Source organism: Notolabrus celidotus, chromosome 1 (genome assembly GCF_009762535.1).
Source record: "Notolabrus celidotus isolate fNotCel1 chromosome 1, fNotCel1.pri, whole genome shotgun sequence".
In the NCBI taxonomy this organism is placed as follows: Eukaryota; Metazoa; Chordata; class Actinopteri; order Labriformes; family Labridae; genus Notolabrus; species Notolabrus celidotus.
The window spans coordinates 35117791-35140960 of NC_048272.1; the positions used below are offsets into that span (position 1 = coordinate 35117791).

Here is a 23170-nt window from a genome sequence, read left to right on the forward strand (position 1 = left end):
TATATTTCAAAACCTCAAACGTGGGTTTAAAATATGGCCGTGGTGCTCAGGTAGAGAATCATCATCCTTCTCAGTCAAAGCCATCTATCACTGATAGAAATGTAGTGGAGTCAAAAGTATGATATTTGAGTTTAAATGGAGTAAAAATAATAAGTTCCCCAAAAAATAATACTCAAGTAAAGTACAGATACTCAAAACATGTACTCAGGAAAATTTACTTTAATTTTCAAATTCACGACCATATTTGGACGGCAGTTACCAGTTGCTATACCTCAACCTGGAGGGTAGATTGCTAGAAAAGAGACTTGTTACACCACTGGTAGCCTGGCTCTGAAGTGTGCTCCGCTTTGTGATCTATTTCACTCTGAATGGGACCAATATTTACAAAATACACATCGTGTATTTCAGGTATACATATCGTATTTCAGTCACATCGTGCTGCATTGAACAGTTAAAACAAGCTGTTGATAAAATAAACGCATCAGGAATTATTTTACCGAGGCAGTAGTAGGAGGGTCTCTTTCTCATCTTTTACCACATAATTACTTTTGATTCAACGTTCAAACGTAGCCTAGTTTGAACATAATTTCTCATTTAGGATGGAGTTTACACTCTACTAACGTTTTGGGCGTTGCACCAGCTGAGATAATTCAACGTAAGCCTAAGTTACAACTTAATTCTTACACTTGGCTCCTAGTAGGTGTAAAGTCCCCCGTAGTGGAGCGTCGTTTTGAAAGGTGGGATGAATTGGAGGATGAGGAGATACAGATGGTCCTCCCAACTACATAACGTGGGCAATGCGTTTTCCGCGAGAGATTACATCCTTTTGAAAAAAATATGATGACCAAGATTTGCACTCCTGAGTATTAATGTTGTAGTTGATCATTTTCCCTCTCGATGTCACTGTTATTATAGACACCATAGATTAAGGATTTAGACAATAGTTATTACCTTACTATGACACTTGTTTCGGTTAGTTTGAACATTACGGTCGACTAGTTAAAATTAACCTTACGTCTCCGTGGTGAAACCAAACAACGATACAACTTAAGTTACAAACTAACTAGTTTCAATGTATGGTTTAGGCTGGACTTTACATCCTAACTTAGGACACAACTTTCGCACAGCTGGTGCAACAGGCTGCAGGTCTCTTTTTTGAAGCGGCGTCGTCCACTTCATAAATACAAATATAACTAAGATGCATAAAGCAGGTCACAAAACATAGTGTAGAGCTTCTCTGCGTTCACAATAGTCTTGTACCTCTCAAACGGTATCCTCCAGTTCTGGTTCCACACCTGTGTTTTTCCTGCTGTAATCTCTCTGAGCGTGTACTGTGAAGTTAAACTTAGATAAGAACCTGGATTAACAGACCTGCTGTGTGTTTGCTTTCAGAGTTGAAGGATCGTGGCAGTGTGACGAGTCTGAGCAGTGAGTTTTCCCTCATCACCGAGGAGGCAGGCGGAGCCTCCAGCCTCACCAACGACACTGTGGACCTGTTCTCCAGCCAACCCCAGGCCAGCTGGTGAGTGACAGATCTGAACACACAGCGATGACTTTAACCATTCATTTGATAAAGTTGGTCACTTTCAATCATAATTTTAAAGTTAATCCGTCATATTGTTTGAATTTAATGCCTTATTGTACAGGTTTATCAATAATATCGTGTTATTTTGTTTAATTAAAGCATATTAGAACTGAAGTCAACCCACAGAATGGCCTTTGTCACATTCTTACAAGAGGGCTGCACGTAGGGGGGTGGGTTTCTTCAAGTACAACCACAGCGTTCTAGTCCAGCTAGAGCATCAGGTCCATGAAACCCTGCACACCCTTATAGTTCAATGAGACAGGATCTTACAACCTGTGAGAATTTACACAGCAGCAGGTAATGGTCTGGTTTTACTGCCCACCTTGTACTCACAGGCTCTGACGGGCTCCTGGACTTCATAACATTATAGTCTACTCTACTAGTCTAAACCATAGACCGTATAAATAATGGACGTAGTATCAGTGACGTCACCCATTTGTTTCTGAAAAGCTGTTCTGAGGCCAGTCGGTGGCGGCGGCCATATTGGAAATGCTGAACTCAACCTAAAGTTGAGCGAGTGTGACGTAAAGAGGCGGGCTTTGAGCCTCTTAGCCAACAGCTACAGTGTTCTCGCCTGTCAATCAAGTCAGCTGTGCCTCTCATAATGGAAAACTTGTAATCTTTATATCTTTGGAATTACCACGTTATGAAACAGCCCCCCCCGGTCAGAGTGTGCCGATCTAGAAATGAGCTATCCAGACTACACTCATCTTTTGAACCAGGCTGTAAACATGTTTATTTCTGCTGTAAAGATTGGCTTATTTGAATTTGTGTGTATGTGGTTTCCGGTGCGTCAGGAGCCAGCCTCAAGCGGATCCTCTGTGAACTGCAGTTTTTAACACTTCCGCATTGACTTGAATTCTTGCGGCCTGAGGTTGCCGCTTGGGATCAGCCCACAGTGGTATGTGTTGAGGCATTTAAAGGGTGACAGTGAAAAAACACATCAGTAAAAAAAAACTGAATGAGTCAGTAAGTGCAAGTTCAATCAAAGCATGTCAGCACTGCATAGGTCCTTCCTCCCCCTCCTCTTCATCCTCCTTCTCTGTGGATGTTGATGTTTTCTCCCTCCTCAGGAGAAAAGGCCCCACCTCCTCTCCCCAGATGGTTGTTTGGAATAAACAGATCCCTCTGGAAGAGCAGCTCTCTCATCCGCTCAATGAAGCCAGGTCTTCCAGCTCCTCCTCCTCCAACCAATCAGAACAAGGAGTCACACGCACTGGTAGCAGCCCACTGGCTGTCCCTGGGAGACGGTGAGTGAGTTGATGAACTCCTGCTTAGCGTGCAATCTTATTTTTAAACACACACTTCGCATCAGTGATGTACATTTTGGATGAACAGCAGAGGCCCAGAGCTCTTTCACTTAACCCATCAGTAAACCCAGAGAGCCAAACTGCAGCTTATCCATGGCTAACCAGATACCATGTGTCCCTCTCTCAGGTTAGCAGCAGACTACACACGGTCAGGGTCCTCCCTCTCCACCGAGTACGGGAGTTGGCAGATAGTTTCAGGTTGTGGCAGCATCCATGACCACGCTCATTTCCCTCCACCTCCGGCCTCAGCCTCCTCCACGTCGTCTGCTGTCGCTGCTGCCTACGACTCCCCTCTGCCCTTCAGTTTTCAGGATGAAGGACCCAGTGGACGAATGTGAGTAACCCAGGGCAACTTGATCACCATGTCCTCTCCAGTCTGAGAACTGACATCATTTTCATTCCTCTCTTGTAGAGACGGCTTAGTTACACTCTCTATGTAGAGAAGTCTCTATCTCTGAACCTTCATAGACTTTGAACTTGTTCTGCTATGTTTGGTATTTCCTTGGTCACCAGACTTTGGGGAGCTGATTTTCAGTCCTCACTTAATAACGTTATTTTGGGTGTGAGGATCAGACCCTGCTACAAACAACAGCTAATAGATGATAGATGGTCAACAACACAAGGGTCAGCTTTGTTGCAATCTTAAAGATCTGTCTAACCCTAAACCCCAACAACTCCCTTCTTATTCAGCATTTAAGGTATTATATTTATTTTATATTATATATTTTGAATGCTACATTTTTTCTTAAGCTGTAGACCATCAGAGGAATCACAATATTACTCTGTTACCTCTTAAATCCAAACCCTGCTTTCATTAATAATGGATGAACTGCCACAAACTTTGGTGCCAACATTTGTTTTTCCTAGAAGAATGATTCTTACTTGTCTATCTGTCCACATTGATAGCAGATTACACAGACTAGTTGTACTCCACACACCTGTAAATACTTATAACTCTTATCAGCCTCAGCCTGTTAGAATAATTGTTGAATAGTTCCAGAGACTTTAAGTAGTACCTTATGGTGCATTTCTGGCTGAAGTCCCAGCTAGATTAGATTAGAATAGATTCAATTTATTGTCACTGAGCATGTAACAGGTACAAACAAGATTGTGCAAATCAGGCCAGTGACGTATGGAGAAGTAAATGCACTAGACCACCAGACCAGTAGAGGGCAGTAAAAGAAAGAGGAATGCCATTCCTCACAGATGACACCATAGAAGCAGACGGACAGGCAGGTATCATTATGAGCAACACAACAGTTAGCCTGCTAGCATGAAGAGACTCAGCTGGCGCTGTTTTAGATGGTGGTATATTTCATCACAGATGGATTCACCAAATCAACACGTGAGAGGAGATAAGCGTAAGTAGCAAAGACGTTTCAACACGGCTTTAAAATCCTTTTAAACTCAAAAAACGGTGGCAGAGATCGGACGGTGTTTTGGTTTAAACAGCGACCCTTTTAACTGGAGACTTTCAGCCGGATGCATCCCTCATAAACGTCTTTAGACGATCATTAAATATCTGATATTTGATATTTTGAAATCTTAATAAAAACTAAACTAGTTTGCATTCCCAGAAACTCCCTCTGTGTTTAAACAGCTGTGTAAACTCCACAAACACTGACGTTCAGCAGAAGGTCTCCAGTTTACAGGGTCACTTTTAAAACCATAACACCGGGAGAGACACATTCACAGTGGGCTGAGAGAAGACTACTATAACAAGCTGCTAAATCAAGAGTATCACAGCCTCTTCTTTTGAAAAGTACACACACATACAAAAAAAATAGAACAAATAAAAACGAATGAAAGAAAGAGAAATCAAGTGAATCACAGATGTGTGTGATGTTATTGTGGACGGCGGGCCAAATAAAAACACTGCGGTTAATCTACCAATCAGACACGTTCAGCATTGCAGGCCCTGCCCCCCGAAAGCCCCCCCCCCCCGGAAGGGGCTTTTTAGGGGGGAGATTAACTACCCCTGAACTAAATTTAGACCCTGGGTCCACCGGTCGAAACGCACGTAATTCCAGGCTCTGTTCATATAGCATAACTGTACCACCACACTTTCTTCGAGGTCTATCTCCTAAGTGGTGTAAGAAGAGGTTTTCTGTATGTGCCTGATCACAAGGCACTGATGACTCAATCACAGTGAAGCCAATATGTCATCAAGTGTGCAGCATCATGGGAAACAGGCGTGTGAGCGGTGAACACTGTTCTAATGTTTTCTGACGAGTAACAACAAAATGTGAGATTACAAATCAGTCAATATTTCAAACATACAGATTAATTTCAAACATAGATGCTGTAAAAACCTTCCAACGTTCTAGTATATTAAAGGTAACATAGAACTAACTATGTGGCATATTAAAGCAGAGAGCATGTACCAGTTTTTAATTTAAAACCCTGGAAGGCGTTCTTCATAAACAGAGTCAGTCAGCTGTACGTGGGATTGCACTCTCATTCAGCAGAGATCGCTTCTCGTCGAGCGCAAGCATTTCCGCGGCTCCTCACTGTCCCCCCACTGAACCGAGCGAGAGACGAAGATGAGAATCAAGGGAGACAAATTTTCCACCGGGTTCTCCCTCTGACTCATCCTCCCACTCTCCGCTCCCAGCAGGGGAGACATTTTAATTTCTGCTTGATCCGACTGGCAAATTGAGTGTGCCCCGCCAGCATCACTCGCAGTCGGAGGAGAAAAATATCATCTACTTGTTTTGATTCGGTGGGAATGAGAGACACCATGAAGAAGGGAGACAAGTGGAGGGGTGATGATGGTTAATTCAGGAGTACATTGTGGGATGGATCCAAACCTCCTCTGCCTGAGCCTCTGATTCCTTGTCAGACCTTTTCTTCTGTTTCTATATGATCTTCGCTGCACTTTTAGAACCAGAGTAATTTACCTCCCTTAACCTTTCTCTTCCTGTCTTCTTATCTTGCTCCCCGTTGTGTCCTCCCCCTCCTTCCTCTCTCCTCTCCAGGTGTCCCTTCCCCTCTGAGCGTCAGGCCCGTCTGGAGGCGGTGCGGGAAGTCTTCCTGGCAGCCTACAGCTCCACTGTGGGTCTCAAGTCCTCAGCACCCAGCCCCTCCGGTGCCATCACCGGCCTGCTGGAGCAGTTCGCTCGCGGGGTCGGCCTCCGTGGAACCAACGCCATCGTCTGAACCCGCTCAATGTGATTTCAGACTTTCCTTCTGCTTCCATCCATCCATCAGAAAGTCTAGACTCAGTACAATAAAGTGCCAAACATCTCTGTTCTCATCAGGGGTGAAGCATTACTTTTCTCTCGAATTTCATTTGATTTTTCTTTCGACTTTTTTCATGCCCGGATATATTTTTGTATGTGCTTCAGCGGCTTTCCTCTGGACTTTGAATCTTCAGTAATGAGAGGATCTTTCGGGCAGGGCAAAGGTTTCAGCCGCGGTATCAAAAAGGGATAGTTAAATGTGAACGGCTGAGTAGATGGGCTCTGTGCCTCTTACAGCCAGAGAATAGAAAGAATTCCTCCCTTCTTCCTCGATCTTTTCATCACTTTTATAACTTTTACAGATCACTCGCAGGGACCGTCCCATGTGCAGGAAGTGATGTGTTTATTGGCTCTCTTGTTTTGTAGAAGTGCTTTTGCTCCGGTAGATTCTGCTCCCACAGGGAGGCAGTGATGTGATTCCTCATACTGTGACTACACTGAATGTTATCAGGCACAAACCAGCAGCCTTCATTCAGCTGGAGCTCATATGACGTTTCATGCTTCTGGAGTAAAAGCCTGTGTTTTGTCACGTTATTATCTGCATACCTGCAAATCCTGTGACTTGATTATGAATTTCAGTCTCGCTCAGTTTGAAACAAACATTCATAAAACGTGTCTGATGGAGTTTAAAGGCAAACGTGTTTAACATCTGATCTGAAGCTCTGGACAAAGCAGCTGTCACAGAGAGAGAGAGAGGTGGGAGGTGATGTTTGAGTGGGAACAAGTCCACACACTGTTGCAGGAGAAGTTAAAGTCGTCGTCACCTCTGCATGTGGTCCTTGTTGGTTTGAATCGAGAGATTGTTGTTAGAGAGTTACAGAAAGTTGCTTCAAGACAGCGTTCATCCGCCTTCTTATGACTCTGATGTGAGTCATTATGACTTCAAGGTTTCAATATACGTCAAACAAACCAGTTTAGTTGAAGCAAAAGTGCTACGTGCGTAGGCCTCTGCGTAGGTACGGGAGCTACGCGGACCGCCGGCGTGGGCTACGCCGTCAATTTGACCCAGAAGTATAAATCAGGTTTAAGACCGGTCACTCTGGGAGCCTGATCGAAAAGTTTATCATCACAGAGATGTAATCAACCTGTGAATCTGGAATTTCAGGAATCACAGGAATCAAACCAGTCACTACATAATTTCAACTTACGTGAGATGTTTTTGTCATCTTTACACGACTCTAAAAAAGCTTCACCAATACCTTTTTGAAACCGTAAACACAAAGAATGGTATCAAAAATCTACTACACCAGAATCACAAAGCTCCTACCACAAGGAGAAGTCACGGGTCGTGTTGACGAGGAGATTTTAAATCTATCAATGTAATCTTGCAAAGCTTCTCTTAATGCATTACAAAGAAAATGAGCCGACACAACGGGCACTAAAGTATCTTATCAGCAGACTTATGGAATTATCTGTATATGATTATCAGTACAGTAGAAAACTATTGAACTGTTTTTGTTTTGCCATCCTTCCTTTACAACTGACTATTTATGAACAGTTCCAGTTTGGTCCAGAGGCTCTGATCAGTCAGGGTGGACTATCGCCCTCATCCAGTTGTTGTTTTTTTTTTACACTATCTCCATATTCTCCACTGGAGTGACCATCCAGTCATTTCTTTTTCTCTGACATGGTAGCACTGAAGGCACTGAGCGCTGTGGTAGCAAAACGAAGAACCAAATGCCTCTTAATGTTTTCCTTGTTGATCGTCAGTGAAGTCCGGTCCACTCGGCTCCTGCCTCTGCTCAGATTTCCCTCCAGCTAACATCGCACAACCCAGACGGACGTGTCCACATGGCCCGCTCTTTCTCCTGCTTAGAGTCCTAGTCTTGAGAGATTTCTGTCGATGGATTTGAATGAAACAAGCTTGTCTTGTTGCCAAATCAGTGTCGGCAGCTGCTGTACCTCAGGACCTTTTGTTGTGCCTTGTTTTACTCGGGCTAACTGATTCAGATCTTCACATCGTCTGTTCCAGTTTGTGGTTTAAGATTCCTCTGAAATGGCTTTAAAGGCGTAGGTTGTGTGCAGCTGGTTGTTACTGTAACGTCTGACTGTAGAGCATTATCAGCATCAACACTGCAGTGACGCCTGGTTCCTCTTGTATCGTTCACCTGGCTGCAGGATCACAAGCCTTATTTGTTGTACGGTAACTTAAAGCTGTTGAGTCTTACTGAGGTGGATTCTCAGTCAGTGGGTTCAGAGAAACAAAGGTATTCACTGCATCTCAAAAGACTATAGACTTCATGTCTGTCTTTCCTGCAGAGCTTTCATCAGGAAGTATAAAGAGGAGGAAACAGCTGATATCTAAACATCATGCATCCAAACATCTTGAAATCTCTTCAGTTACTTGATGTGTTTGATAAACAGAAACATGAGAGTTGGTTATGTGGCGTAGCAGCTGAGCTGTTAACCTGCAGGTCTGAACAGCAGCTCATACTGAAGACCTTTCTGTTCAAACAAAGAACTTTGTGAGTTGATCAGTTTTCAATGTGTTTGGTGCATTTCGCAGACAAGTTGAATCAAAGTCTTGATGCTGAGACGAACCGCGTCCTGCATATAACTCTTACTGTACACACACAGACCTGATACTCCTCTACATGTTTCAGTTCTCTGCCTGAGCTGTCAGTGGTTCAGTTTTGTGTCCCAGTCTTCTTCTGAGACTGTGTGGTTGTTGCGTCATCTTTCTGCCAGGTCTTAAGCTCTGTTTGTTTTTTTATACATCTACCCTGCGGAGGATTTTTCATATCAAGCTGCCAATCAGAAGACTCTCGCTCAAGCATATCTGTCAGTCTCAGACTGTTCTTATCCCGAGGTGCTTTAAATACTCTTGATTATGTTTCTCACTCAGTTTGTCACTTTTTTTTTCACTCACTGGTTTTGCATGAATTTGCATTTTTATCTCAATTGCAGCGTATAATGGTTTTATTTGTTTTAATTTTTATGACAGAGTCTCTTATTAAATGCTGCATTGCACTCATATTTTTGTTCTCTGTGTAAAGAATTCTCTTTGTACAGTCAATGCATTTGAAGATTTTAAGTAATTGAATTATCTTTTTTTTTTTTTTCTGTATTTGTTGGTGGTCGGTGGGCTACACTGAGAAGTGACCTGAGCTGCAGGTGGCAATTCTGAATTAAAAAAAATTTGACTTGCTCCTGTCCTATTATTATTATTATAACTATTATCACTCAATCAATCCATCAACCTTTATTTGTATAGCATCAAATCACATCAAGCGTTATCTCAAGATGCTTTTACAAACAGAGCGGGTCTAGACTACTCTTTGTCAAATTATGAACAGACCAAACACCAACACAGAGTAAGACTCAGTCTTACCCCACCTTAATCCACTTTGAGCATTGCACCTCGCAGTATTTAGCTAGTTAAATCTTCCTTTTAACAGGCAGAAACCTCGAGCAGAACCAGAATCATGTTAGTCAGCCATCTGCTGAGACCGAGTTGGGTCTGGAAAGAGGGATAGAGGAGAATAAGAGACAGAGGGAGTGGTGATAGTGATGAGACGAGTAGTAGAAGCTGTTTACACTGGAGTCCACAACAGGAGGACGTCTACTGTAGCCCAGAGGAACCATTATTATTTATAATTATATTGATTATTATTATCATTATTATAATGTTTTTATTATTGTTTTATTCAACTTTTTTTGCATTATTTTATTATGTTTTTATTATAATTTTATTATATTATTATTTATTATTATTTTATTATTTATGTATATAAAGTATAAATTATATTATATTATTTATTACTATTATTGTATTATTTATTATGTTTTTATCATTATTTTAGATATTATTATTATTATTATTATTATTATTATTATTATTATTATTATTAATAATAATAATAATGGCTTTTTCAACAAAATATGTACAGTCCAAAAAAGTTAGACTAACAGGCTCTAACATGTATGAAATTTGAAACCCATTAGATGACAAGTGGTTAAAATGAAATACAATTATTACAATAACCATATAACATAGACAAAATAATATAAAAAAGACAAAATTAAATTAAGTCAAGTTAACTGGACAGGGCTGCTGATTTTGCAAAGCACTTGAGGATTCTGTGCAACAAAACACAAAGATAATCAGAGTCAGGGCGTCAGTTTGGCCTCATGGTTAAGTTACACGCCTCGTATGTAGAGGCTGTCGTCCTCAAGCAGGCAGTCTGGGTTCATTTCCAGCTTTATTTGACTGATCATCATGTTTTCTGTTTTATAACTTTATCTCTGCTACGTTCTGCTGTTCTCGTGCTGGAGAGTTATCATTACCTCTCATGGTGATGTTCTCCTCTTCACACCTCACAGTCTGCCTCTGTTAGCAGCAGAGCTGAGGTTTGATGGTTTTTACTCTTATAAGAAGTACAGTCCTAAAATGAGATCTCATTGTCACGTGTTAAAACATTATCTTTGTAGTTTAAAAAAAGAAAAACAACAAATATGATTTCAGCTTTCTGGGGTGAAGTTTTTTATTTTCCTCTTGACAGTGAGGTCAAAGGTCAGGTCGTGCAATGATGCTTCAGCAGGATGTAAACTTGACCTAAACCCAGGAACTGAGCGTTCCTCCCTCATCAAGCACGTCTCCCAGCTGCCTCAGATTGACTCACTGAATTACCCATCCACTAAATATTTATACAACTAATTGACTTTTGATGGGACTAAATTAAACTTGCTGCTGATGGAACGTAGGCAGCTGTTAAAATCTAATGAGCTTGCTGATGTAGGCGGGGTTATTAATGCCAAAAAGACAAATGCATAACCAGCTTCAAACTGTCTGTGTTCAGTTTCTCTTGCTCCTCGTGCTTCTCCTCCTGACACTTTCCTTATCTGTGTCCTATATCCTGTGGAAGGATACAGCTGACATGTGTTATACTTGTTTTAGAGCCATGTAAGGAAGTTTTGGAGCTCTGTAAAATGAGTAGGGCTGTCAAATCAACATATTTATTTTGATTCATTGATCAGAAAACAACACAGATTGTCCGCACCCTGAGGTCACATATCACTGATCATCGACTGAGCTTCCACAGCTGCTTTATTAATGTGGTTCAAACAAACACTATATATGTAATAAGCTTTCATTTATAATATTTGTATCCATTCAAGAGCAACAACCACCCCGTTCGATTTGATGTACGTCTCCTGTACCTGTCATGAGGACGGTCCACACTAAGCGGCAACCTCCGGTCTCAAAATATGAAGCCTATGCTGAAGTGTTTAACTGCAATTCATCGAGAATCCGCTTGAGGGTGGCTCCAGAAACACAGGAAACAACAGACACACAAATTCAAAGAAGATCTTTACAGCAGAGATAAACATGTTACAGCCTGGTACAAAACATGGGTGTAGGCTGGATAGCTCATTTCTTGATTGGCACACACTGTACAGGGGGTGAATTTTGTTCTAACACCGTAATTTCGAAGATATTAAGATTACGAGTTTTGCCCATTTAAGGACGACTGACTTAATTGACAGGCTGTTGGCGAGGAGGCTCAAACCCCGCCTCTTTACCTCACACTCTTTTGGTTGAGTTCAGCATTTCCAATATGGCTCCTGCCGACGATTGGCTTCAAACCAGCGCTCAGGGAACAGATGAGTGACCTCACGGATACTACGTCCATTATTTATACAGTCTATGGTCCACACACACACACACACACACACACACACACACACACACACACACACACATGCACATGAAGAGACATGCTCAGGTCCAAACTCCACATCCAGTGATAAAGATCTGTTCAAATTCTACTCCTTCCACTGGATTAAGTTAGTAAAAAGTTTTGATTCATTCATTCAGAGCCAGGGTCTTCACAAAAGTTTTGGAACCACTTCATCATTATCAACAAATCCCGTCCACATACGCCTCACATGCTGAGAAGAAGAAAGTCTCAGGTGCTGTGGAAATTGATTGGTGAAGATAAAAACTCAACTTTTTGGGACTTACAAAACATTCTGCTGACAAGGAGCGAAGGAGACAAAAAGAAAAGCTTGCAGCTATATGAAGAGAGCGAGGGAGTGCGTGCGTGTTTGTGCGGGTGGTGGTGATCACAGAGAGGAAGGCCAATTGGGAAAAGTAGGGCTGAACACTGAAAAAAGGAGAAAAAGAACGGGACACAGAAAATAGAATAAATCTTGAATCACTTTACGTCACAGCCAAAGCATTTAGTGTGTTGTAATATTCTTAAGCAAGTAGCTGCATAGCTGGATAATGTAGTAATACATATCTGGTTATTTGAAAGTCTCTTAAATTGCCATCTTCTTCACTGCCCACACATGTGGCACTCATCACCCCCCATACACCGACTACAAGTTGAAGAACTTGTGGAGGTCTCTGCCTCCACCTGGCGATGGATGGAGAGAAATGAGGAGCACGGGAGCTTCTGGATCCACGTCTCTCTCTCTCTCTCTCTCTCTCTCTCTCTCTCTCTCTCTCTCTCTCTCTCTCTCCTCTCTCTCTCTCTCTCTCTCTCTCTCTCTCTCTCTCTCCTCTCTCCTCTCTCTCTCTCCCCTCTCGCCATGAATGAACGCCTCATCCTCAGGTATGCCTTCTAACCTTCCTCAACAGTGCTCCACCGACCGTCAGCAGCAACAACTACTACTGCCGGAGCCGGCCGAGTCCCTCTCTGGCTCTCCATCTCCACTGGAAGAAAAATCAGAGCTGTGATACAAGTGAGAACTTCAAGGATTCAGAAGAAGTGATTAAAAAACGCTCAACCATGGCGACAATCGGGGATTTCGACCCACTCAACTCCACCGTACCTGCGACCAAGATTGAAGTCACCGTTTCCTGCAGGTAAACACCACAAACCTGTTTACCGTTCACCAGTTTCCATTCACATTTCACACATTATAGGATGTTTAGTATTAAAATCAGGTGTGTCGTTATGATATTCTGAAGAGGCTCTGATATTCTTGTGCGCAGTTTCGTCCTTTTTCCTTCCCATCTCAGACTTTTACGCGTGTTTTCAAGCAGTATTGTGTCTTTATCGTGCACGGCGCAACTCTTTATCTCTAAGGAGGAATTTGCATGCGCTGTGGGTGTAGAAGTGAGTGGGCGTGCAGTTACCAACAGTAGCAGGATTTATTCTGAGTGCCTTGGAGAGCTCCGGAGAGCGCAACTCTGAGATCACATGGATGCGTGGATATTAAATGTGCCAGCAGAGAGAAGACAGAGAGGGAGCGCTCATTCTGGTTAAACAATAGTTATTTTAATAAGGCCTGAAGAGGTAGAAAAAAGGAGGACACAAACCATCTAACAATATGATAACTCGGTGTATAAGCGTTAATATTAATCTATCATAACTGCGCTTCATCATCAAACAAACTACAGGGCTCAGCAGGAAAAAATTTAAGCAGGAACACGTTTTTAAGTGGTTATGTTTATATATGAATATAGAAAAGTCCTCTAAGCATAAAAGGGCAATCGTATTAATGTTCCAGCTGAAAAAACAAAGAGAACATGACAAATGTACTTGTAATATAAAGTGTGCCTCAAGGATAAAGCTGGAAACTCAAAGAAAAGCAGATATAATGGAGGTGAAAGAATGGAAATTAAGAAAAAGCAAAAGAGGAAAGTGAGGAAAGGGAAGGTATTTTGGGAGCTGCTGTGTGTACGCCTCCACCCTGGTTTTAAACTGTGAGCTGTGGGCTGATTACCCAAATACAAATGTGATGTTGATGTCTTAGGTTTTGTACGCAGCCCAATAAAAACCAAAATCTGCTACCATGTGTAAAAACGAGATTTTTTGTTGAAGACTGCAGAAGTTGTCTCCCTGAAAACTGTCAGTGTGACCCCAACTTCATGACTGAATACTTCCCAGCCTTTTACCATTACACAGCCAGCATACAGTAGTGTATATAAACCTTGATATGCTGTTATATGTTTTGTCCTTTAATCCCAGTTTCCAGGCAACAATGCAGGAACTAATTACCTATTTAACATCTTAAATAACAATCTTTTCAAATCAAAGCGTATTGATGGAATACACATTTTTCTTAACTGTAGGCAAGTCTTCTTTTCTCCAGAGATGAGAGCATTGGCTGTATATCAAATGGACAACGTTATTGAGAATTTAATGATGTATTTATGAGACAAAAATGATCATACATCCTTTTGGTTTTTGTTGCCTCTTGAGCTCATAGCATGCAGGGTCGTGTCCAGAGTTGTGTCCAGGTGTGGTACTGTGTCCCCCCGTCTTGCTTTAAAATCAACTCTTTGGGCTGTGCTGTAGCAGGCTGCAGGCTGGCAGGAGTTTTCTTTGCATAATGTAGCACATTTTCATCCGCCAGTGGTTTCAACTGTTAATTTGTAGACAAACGTTTAATATTAGTTTTTTTAAGTCATATTTTTGGGCATTTTATTGAATAGGACAGCTGAAGAGAGAGAGGAAATGTGGGGAGCAGAGAGTGGGGGGAGACATGCAGCAAATGGTGGAGGTTGGGAGATGAACCAGGAAGAGCTGCGTCGAGGAAAATACCCTCTGTTGCCAATGGCACCCCTGGACAAATCTGTTCTTATTTAGTCCTTGAAAATTAATTTAAGGAGATTAATGTGTTGCCACTGTATTTTATTAATTAATTAATTAATTAATTAATTCATTATTATTATTTTTGGGATGAAATATTTTCTTTTTATTGAATAGTCAGAGTCAGGTATGTGAGGCACATTGACAGGACACCTGAATGCTTACCTGTCTGGAGACATTATATAACAAGAGGCTTATATTGCTAGCCAAGTGAAAGATATTACAGTGATGGTTGATAAAGTAGCGAGTGGATACAGAGAGGGTTAATACTTTTGATATGTGTGTGCAAACAAACCCTGGCCACCCCTTCAGTTGCCCCCCCCCCCAGTCTATAAGTCTGGATGCGCCCCTGCTAATGTGCAAATTTGAGTTGTGTTGTTTCTTCAGATGTTTTTGCTGTATCTTCATGTTGTGATCCCTCTGGTGGACGGTTGTAGCAGCTTGCACCTCAGGCAGGGATGAGCTTTTCACCTGTAAAGTGAATTCCTACAAAGGATGCTTCAAGCACTCTGGTCAGGCGGTAGAAATGTTTCTTATCACAGCTCTAAGTTTCTAATAAAGAGTCTGCTGTCTTCAGAAAATACACATAGCACCTGGAGCATTAGCAGAAATGAACCCCTCAAGCAAAAGAGGTTTTATTTGCATATGAACCTGACGCTGCTCGCTGTGACAAGCTGCTCCTGGTCCTTAGTGTTCGTCGGCCCCACCAGTCCACAGGGGTTAGAGAGGGGCTGGTTCACTCCCGGACACTGACAGAATGAGGTTGACTCAGAGGGTCCCGTGAAGAATCCTCACAATAGTACAATTGGACTTCAGCTGAGAGAGAGAGAGAGAGAGAGAGAGAGAGAGAGAGAGAGAGAGAGAGAGAGAGAGAGAGAGAGAGAGAGAGAGAGAGAGAGAGAGAGAGAGAGAGAGAGAGAGAGAGAGAGAGATTTTAAACTTTACTGGAAGACAGAAACCTCTGCCTGTGGAGCTGACGCCGTGTTGATGCCAAACAGAGGTGTAGTTAATGACTTAAATGTTGGCGTCGGTCCATTCAGATGGCCCGGTCCCAGCTCCCGGTGAGCTGTGTCTGTTGGCTCACGAACTTGCTGGCTGAAAAGCTCCAGAATTTTTTTTGTAACACCTGGCCTTTCAGGATGATACTGAGCTCTGATGTTGCTCCAAAAGCAAAACCCTCAGAGCTGCATCAACCAAGAGATTCGTTAAACAGTTGATTTTTAGTGGTTGTCCGCTCTTTGTTTTGGTGTTTGGTTTGGTCTCACGGTTCCCTTCACTAAAGTTTACAGCACAGACAGCTGACAAAGAGGTAATGCTCTAACTTAAGCAAGGTACACACTACAAGATAATTGGACATATTCCCTTCTTCCAATAAACATAAACAAAGTACCAACTTTTTTTTTGATTGTTTTAAAGATGAGTTAGTAAGTTTTTTCCATGGTGTGCGGCATGTTAAATTAATTTTCCACCTACTCAGAATAACACAGTGGCCACATGGCTTTGAAATTGTAAATATTATACCAAGCGGCAACCTCTGGTCTCAAAATATGAGTCCAATGTAGAAGTGCTAAAAACTGCAGTTCATCGAGGGTATGCTTGAGGCTGGCTCCGGAAGTACCGGAAACCACATACACACCAATTCAAAAAAGACGATCTTTATAGCAGAAATAAACATGTTTACAGCCTGGTACAAAAGACAAGTGCAGTCTGGATAGCTCATTTCTTGATCAGCACACACTTTACGGGATGGATTTTGTTCTAACACGGTAATTTCGAAGATATTGAGATTACAAGTTTTCCATTATGAGAGGCACAGCTGACTTGATTGACAGGCGGGAACACTGTAGCTGTTGGCGAGGAGGCTCAAAGCCCGCCTCTTTATGTCACAATCGCTCAACAGCAGCAATATGGCTCCCGCCGATGACTGGCTTCAAAACAGAGCTTCAGAAACAGATGGGTGACATCACGGGTACTACGTCCATATTTAATACAGTCTATGTATTATACATGTGGGATATTAACAATCGGATGTCCTGTTGTGCAGTGAAAACTCTGAGGACAGCTGAGCACCCTGTGGATTTTCATGTGGAGCAAAACAATAGCCAAGCGAAAAAAAGCCGCTGTCTACAGGCGGAGTAAACCTGGGAAAACACCAACCAATCCCTGCCATCAGGAGCCAAATTATGAAACCAATCAAATCCCGTCCTGCCGTTCCACCCGCCTCCTGCGTGTACATTTCATGTTTGTTTGTGTTTTTAACTTTCACTATGATAATGTTTTGGTGTTTTCTTACCCCTGAGTGAGACATGAGTTGACGTAGTGCAAGACACAAACGATGTGCTGAGGACCGGTTTTGAATCAGTCACGATCATATGGTCCTGAATCAGCGGCGCTCGTGCATGTGAGTGGGGGCGTCGTTTTTGGAGGAGCTCTGAGGGGAGGGGGGGAGGGGTTAGACGGAGTCCTCAGGAAATGCTACAATTTAAATTCATGCTAGTTGTCTGTGACAACCAACCCTAGCTTTAATGAAAACTTATTTGTGATTTGAGTGCAGCAAATTAGAGCATCATTAACAACCAGGCTGGTTCATGCCTGACTGCCTGCATATTTAGGGTGAAATGAGAAGACTCTGCTCAGTTCTGAGCAGGGACTTGTCATAGTTTAAATGGAAAAAAGTTAAACTTCTTATATCGAAGCAAGATGCTGAGATGTTTCCGCTCAAACCAAACCAAAGAATCACGCACCTGCTCTTATCCTGGATGACTACACAAGAACCAGTCCACAGGTATCAGTATGAGGCACAGGAATGGCACAACACCTGATATTACCATGAGATAATGAAACCAACACAACACTAGACTTTCTCAGTGAGAAGCCAACATAATGGGTACTTACTGTACGGGTCCAACATGGAGCAGAACAGGAGAGAAAGAGCTCTCGCTGTGCAGTGACGCATGTAGTGAATGTAGTTAAAGCACCCCAAATAGAATATATGATAACAACCACGCTGACAAAAACCTCAGTACAGGGTGAGTCAGGAAATTAGAGTGCAGTATAATAAGTTTTCTGTAAGTCATATATCTTAAGATGAAGTACAAGTAAAGTTTTGTTCTTACAGACGCACATGAAACAGTTTGAAGCATAACGTAACAAAGTTGATGCACGAGTGTTACTTCAGGACACTTTCAGCTTTACATTAACATCAACAACATCAATATCATTAGACACAACGACTGTCTTTCCAAATTTCCTCACTTAAGAATGTTTGCTAGCCACGTACAGAGTATAACCTGACCTTTGTGCTTGACTTTATGCATGATTATGTGAATCCCTTCAGCAGCCTGAGACAGCCAGTCAGTCTGATATAAAAATGTTTTCCTCTGTGCATGTCATAAAACAATTGTTTTTCAAGGTGACATGCATCACCAGTTGAGCCTGTCACATGAAACAAACTTCTGTGCTGAGAGAAACAATCTCTCAGGTGGATTCGAGGTCTGATTCTATTGCGTCGCGTCGATCTTGTTATTTTTTCTGCCGCCTCTTGAAAACGAGCCGAACCCTGAACTCTGATCTGAGCTGCTACAACATCCTCCTCCCTCTGATTCTTTTATCATCCTCTGTCGGAGACACAGATGTGTTTTGACAGACACTTGACTCTTGGATGTTGTAAAGCGTTTTCATGCAGCCACACTGTCTCATTATTGCGTGACCGTTGGCAGGAGAGGGCAGGTTATCTGGAGGTGAAATATGTGACTTTATTTCTAAAAGACTCTCTGACTGGGCTGCTTCTACTCACTTTTTTGATCTTCAGTTAAGTCAGATTGCTTTGTAATAGGGGAGGATTTGCCCGAAGGAAATAGGAAATCACTTCGCCCTCTGTGTCAGAGTTGATCTATTCTCTCCCATCTCTTTTTTTCATTAATGGTTTCATCCTCAAACAGTGTCGTAGCTCAAAGCCACTGCAGGTGGTAATGAGGTAGATTGCTTCCTCCATTCAGGTTAAGATGCTGGACACTGTTCAAATGGATAAAACGCGAGTGGAAAAGGGAAATGAGATTCTGCAGAGAGTCGGGGTGATTCATGTCCCTGCTCAGAATGAGTATATTTATGTCATGAAAGGCAGGCAGCTGCTGCTGACCACTCACATCTGCTTCATGTGTTTGTACATGACACGTGTTTGACGTCACAGAAGGACAAGGAAGGAAGAGATCTTTTCTCGTGTGAGAGACATGGAGGGGAAAAACTTCACAGATGCTCACAAACATCACCATTTAGATTCTTGAAGAGCAAGATTTTTCATTTTTCTCTTTCTTTTGTATTTATTCAAAACCCCAAAGAAACTCTGTGGACAAGGGGGAATGTTTGGAGTGTCTGCTGGCCTATTGAGGAAGTGAAGTGGGATACAAAGTACAAGATAATCAAGCCGGATTAGGGGCTGGATTCTCCTTTTGACTTTTGTTCTTATAGAGTGTGGATCACTCTGTTGGCCATCTTGTTGCACTCCACACGCTATTAGAACAAAAATGTTTCATCTGTCATTATTTGTCATCAGATATTCAACATCTGTTCAGACCTTTAAAAGCTTTTAGTGCTGGCTCAACATGAGTAGTCAAGTCTTTATCCAAGAAGGGCTCATTGAGTGACGTCAACCCTGTTTTTTCTTTGGTGGACCCGCGCTTTGAAGCCTTGAGTTTAGCACTACAGCCTTCACCGATAGATACAATCAGCATCCCAGAAAACGTCACATCTGGGTGGTGCTGAGGGGGAAAACAAACCACCAGCCACAATGCAGAAGAGCAGCTGTGGGCCATTTTGCACAATACATAAACCAAAAAATCTGAATATAAAGTTTATTTACCAACCAAAGCCCAGAGCCAAGTAGGAGAACACTGAGGCTGCAAGACATCCGGCGCGATGTTGAGTTTGGTCGGCTGTGGGGTATCCAAAATCGTAACATATGTAAGCCTGTAGTCAGCACTTAGATAACTTTATTAACGGGCTTTCTTACTGACCTTCCGGTTGTGTAAGATGCTTGATTCTGATTGGTCAAAACCCCTTGACAATGGTTATTAACTTTCACTAACATGAGCAACACCAGAGACACACTGATCACACGTCATGTCAAATCAATCCACAGAAAAGAGTTCAGACACATTTAGCTTCTGCTTGTTGACACCATAGACCGCAAGGTGAGGTAAAACCGTTAGCTTCTGTTAGCATCAAAACAATGTTGCTAAAACGCTAGATTTAGTTAGCATGCTAATGCGGCAGACTAAACAACATGGATATTTTCATATTGGATCCTGTCCATCAATATGATCAAGGAGCAGAGCAGGTGAGAGAAACTTTAGGTTGGTGATCTCTACAAAGAAACTTAAACCATGAGAGGTGGTGATGATAGCAGCAGGGTTCAAAGTTGTGACATTAGTTTATTTTTAAAGGTGTGTGAACCGCAGAGCTCAGAGACGAACGAGAGTTGAATGAGGACAGTTTCATGTTAAATCCACCGCAACAGGCAGATAAGAATCCATCACCATGGAACGATCACTGACGAGGAATCACTGGGACTATTTTTTTTAAAAACTGGGCCCCCTTCAGGGTGGAGCTTCGCGTTGGGTTCTTGTCCACCCTGAAGGGGTTCTATTTCCCATAACTACCTGCTAACCATACATTATCCCTAACTTAACGTTATATTAACCTTATCAATACAATGTAGGATTTTTTTCACAGGCACCAAATATGTTGGATTAATAGTTTGAAGGCAAGTGAACTACATACCACGCTGTTCGGGGCTGCTTTGTGTGTAAATTCCTGCATGATACAGCACATCATCGATAATAATAAGAATTGTTAGGTGGAGGCAATTCACTCAAACATGTTGTTCTATTTAGTATTAATGAGAGTATGTTAAGTTTAATGTATCATACCTCTAGAAAATGTGAAATGATCTCTTATCAGCTGATTACTTGTCTGTGGGTTCTGTGAGTGGGATCATTCGTCCAGTCTTTTACAACATATGGACAGTATGTCTCCTTAATGACTCAGTATAGGACATAACAGCTTGTCGGCATTAGCATCAAAGTTTAAAATCTAGGCCCAAACTATGATGCCACACCAACTGTATCTATGCTAGATGTTTGGAGTCAGAGTGACCATCCCTGAATGAGAAGGTGAAGCTGGAGAAAAGCACCAGGCTAGCAAAAGCTATGATACCAGTTTTTCCCAAGGCTCATTCATCAGCTGCCTAATTCAATATTTAAAGGTGGTGTTTCCCTGATGATGAGACTCCATTAGCGGTGGTGGATGACCACAATGGTTAATTTATTCGATTGAGAAGGTAAAGCAGGTTGTGGAGTGTAGCCGTGAGAGAGTGAGCTGTAACTTAAAAGAATCTGAGTCTTCTCATTATAATCAATGTGTGAGAAACAGAGCGAGCTAAGAAGCAAGATACAGCGAGCACACATAGCATTACCTGCTAATTAGTGCTATTGTATCAATAACACACCAGAACCTCATTCACAGAAAAACAGAAACACAGTGTGTTAGGATACACAGCTGGACAGTTCATATGTCCTGTATTTGCAATAAAGAAAGGGACTAAAATCACCAACAGGGCTGATTGTCAACTTAGCTGTCCATACACTCAAATAAATTATTTGTTGGGTGAACGTATTAAAATTATGGAAATAATTTCCACCTAATTAAAATGCTTTCATTTAGCGAGACACAATTTTGTTGAACCAACTAAGTGTAAATATGTTGAACGAACATAAAGTATTGACATTAGCTTTACTTATTTGCAATGTTTGGGTCAAACTTAATTTGTAAAGGTTGTTTCAACGTATTTACTAAGGTAGGATCTGACTTCATTGTCTTTGGTCACAATAACTTGTATAATATGGTTATGGATAGTTTATTATTATTATTTTAATTTTTTTGTAAGTCCTATTTTGGGGCTTTTTTCGCCTTCATTGACAAGACAGCTATGGAAACGTGGGGAGTAGGGAGTGGGGGCAGACATGCAGCAAATGGTCGACTGGCCTGGAGTTGAGCCGGCGACCTCTGCGACAAGGACTAAAGCCTCGATACCTGGTGCGCTTAGACCGCTAGGCCACCAGCGCCCAAATTGCAGTGAGTCACAGGCGATCTCTCCTAACTCCCCGTAACGGCTCTTCTTTCCCAGAAGCATGCTACCTTGGCTGATGAATAGGGCCTGTCGCACGTTACTGCTCTGGAGAGGTATTGCAGATGGGGTTCCTACATAAACCCATTAGGTTGTGTTGACATAAAGAAATCTTGTAGTTTTAAGGATTTTGCACATCATGTTAAAACTTCATGATTTAAAAATGTTTTACCACTAAACATGAATTAATATAATAGAAGCTACATGTTATACTTATGTTGATAAAACAGACACCCATGTTGCTTTTTTGAGTGTGTGTCATAGAAACTGTTTGTTTTTTATCTTTCTTAGTGAGTAAGTGACGTAAGTGCACAAAACAAAACTAGTAATTCCAGTATAAAAAACTATCAACTCTACATAGGATACCTGTATGCAGCCTACAGCTACAGAAATTATGCATCGCTGAAATTTTGCTACAGCACAGGTTTGTACATTTATGTTCGATCACAAGCCTGAGAACACTTGACTTTTATAACAATTAAATGTATACAGTTTTTATGAAAGAACGTTTTGTACCAGGCTGTGTTTTGATCTCTGCTGTAGAGTGATATGTTTAAGAGGAATAGGAAGAGGGCCAACCTCAAGTGGTAGAGCAGTGGTTTTCAGTTGGTCTATCTTCAGCTACTCCATAACGACAAATCAAGACCCACATTTCTGAAACATTCAGCCACTCATATTAATGGTTTGAAACTGAGACACAACAAAACATCACACTACTTCACCATCACAAAACACAACAGTAAACGGGGCTGTTTTTAGAGCTCACAGCGCAACAACCTCAACCTCAGAGTGCTTCTTACTGCCGTTGGTGTCATCTTTGAAAGGAGTAAAAAGTTATGTTATTGTAAGCAGACTTTTTTCCTTCTTTTGGCACAGCTTCTTTTTTTCTCCATCATACATTCTCAAACTTTTGAATCATTCAAATTTGGCTGTGTGGTTATAATAACACATTTTCCTGTGGTGTGACAACCTCAGAACAAACATTTTCCTCCACCTAACACGGACTTTAAAGACGGCGTTAAGGACGGCTCTCTTGCCAGTCAGTGCTTGGCTTCCATCAGAGCTCTGTTATGAAATGTTACAGTTTTCTTCTTCTCACTTAACAGGCTTGCACCGGGTCCAAAGCTGTCTGACTGTTCTGCCATAAAAAGAACAAATCCGTGACAAATGAAAATTATTCTGCTGTGTAAATACACAAATCTGCCTTGATCAGTTGTCAATGACAATATTGCTGCTCGGCCTTACAGACCAGGCTCCATGAATGAGTCAGGCTTGGCTGCAGTGTAAGAGCTGTGTGTGTAAAC

The 23170-nt window shown here is 41.9% G+C and overlaps 2 protein-coding genes across 2 annotated transcripts in view; both read left to right on the forward strand.

Moving 5' to 3' along the window:
* Positions 1-9285, forward strand: part of mtmr14 (myotubularin related protein 14) — a 36881-nt gene extending 27596 nt beyond the window's left edge. Inside the window, exons 16-19 of the mRNA XM_034679893.1 lie at positions 1393-1522; positions 2659-2835; positions 3023-3229; positions 5874-9285. Of these exons, the coding sequence (XP_034535784.1) occupies positions 1393-1522; positions 2659-2835; positions 3023-3229; positions 5874-6054 (695 nt within the window). The 3' untranslated portion in view covers positions 6055-9285. The remainder of the gene's footprint in view (positions 1-1392; positions 1523-2658; positions 2836-3022; positions 3230-5873) is intronic.
* Positions 9286-12770: 3485 nt separating this feature from the next.
* The window catches only part of LOC117818480 (copine-9-like), a 193761-nt gene continuing 183361 nt past the window's right edge, over positions 12771-23170 (forward strand). Inside the window, exon 1 of the mRNA XM_034691429.1 lies at positions 12771-12951. Coding sequence (XP_034547320.1) covers positions 12875-12951 — 77 coding nt within the window. The 5' untranslated portion in view covers positions 12771-12874. The remainder of the gene's footprint in view (positions 12952-23170) is intronic.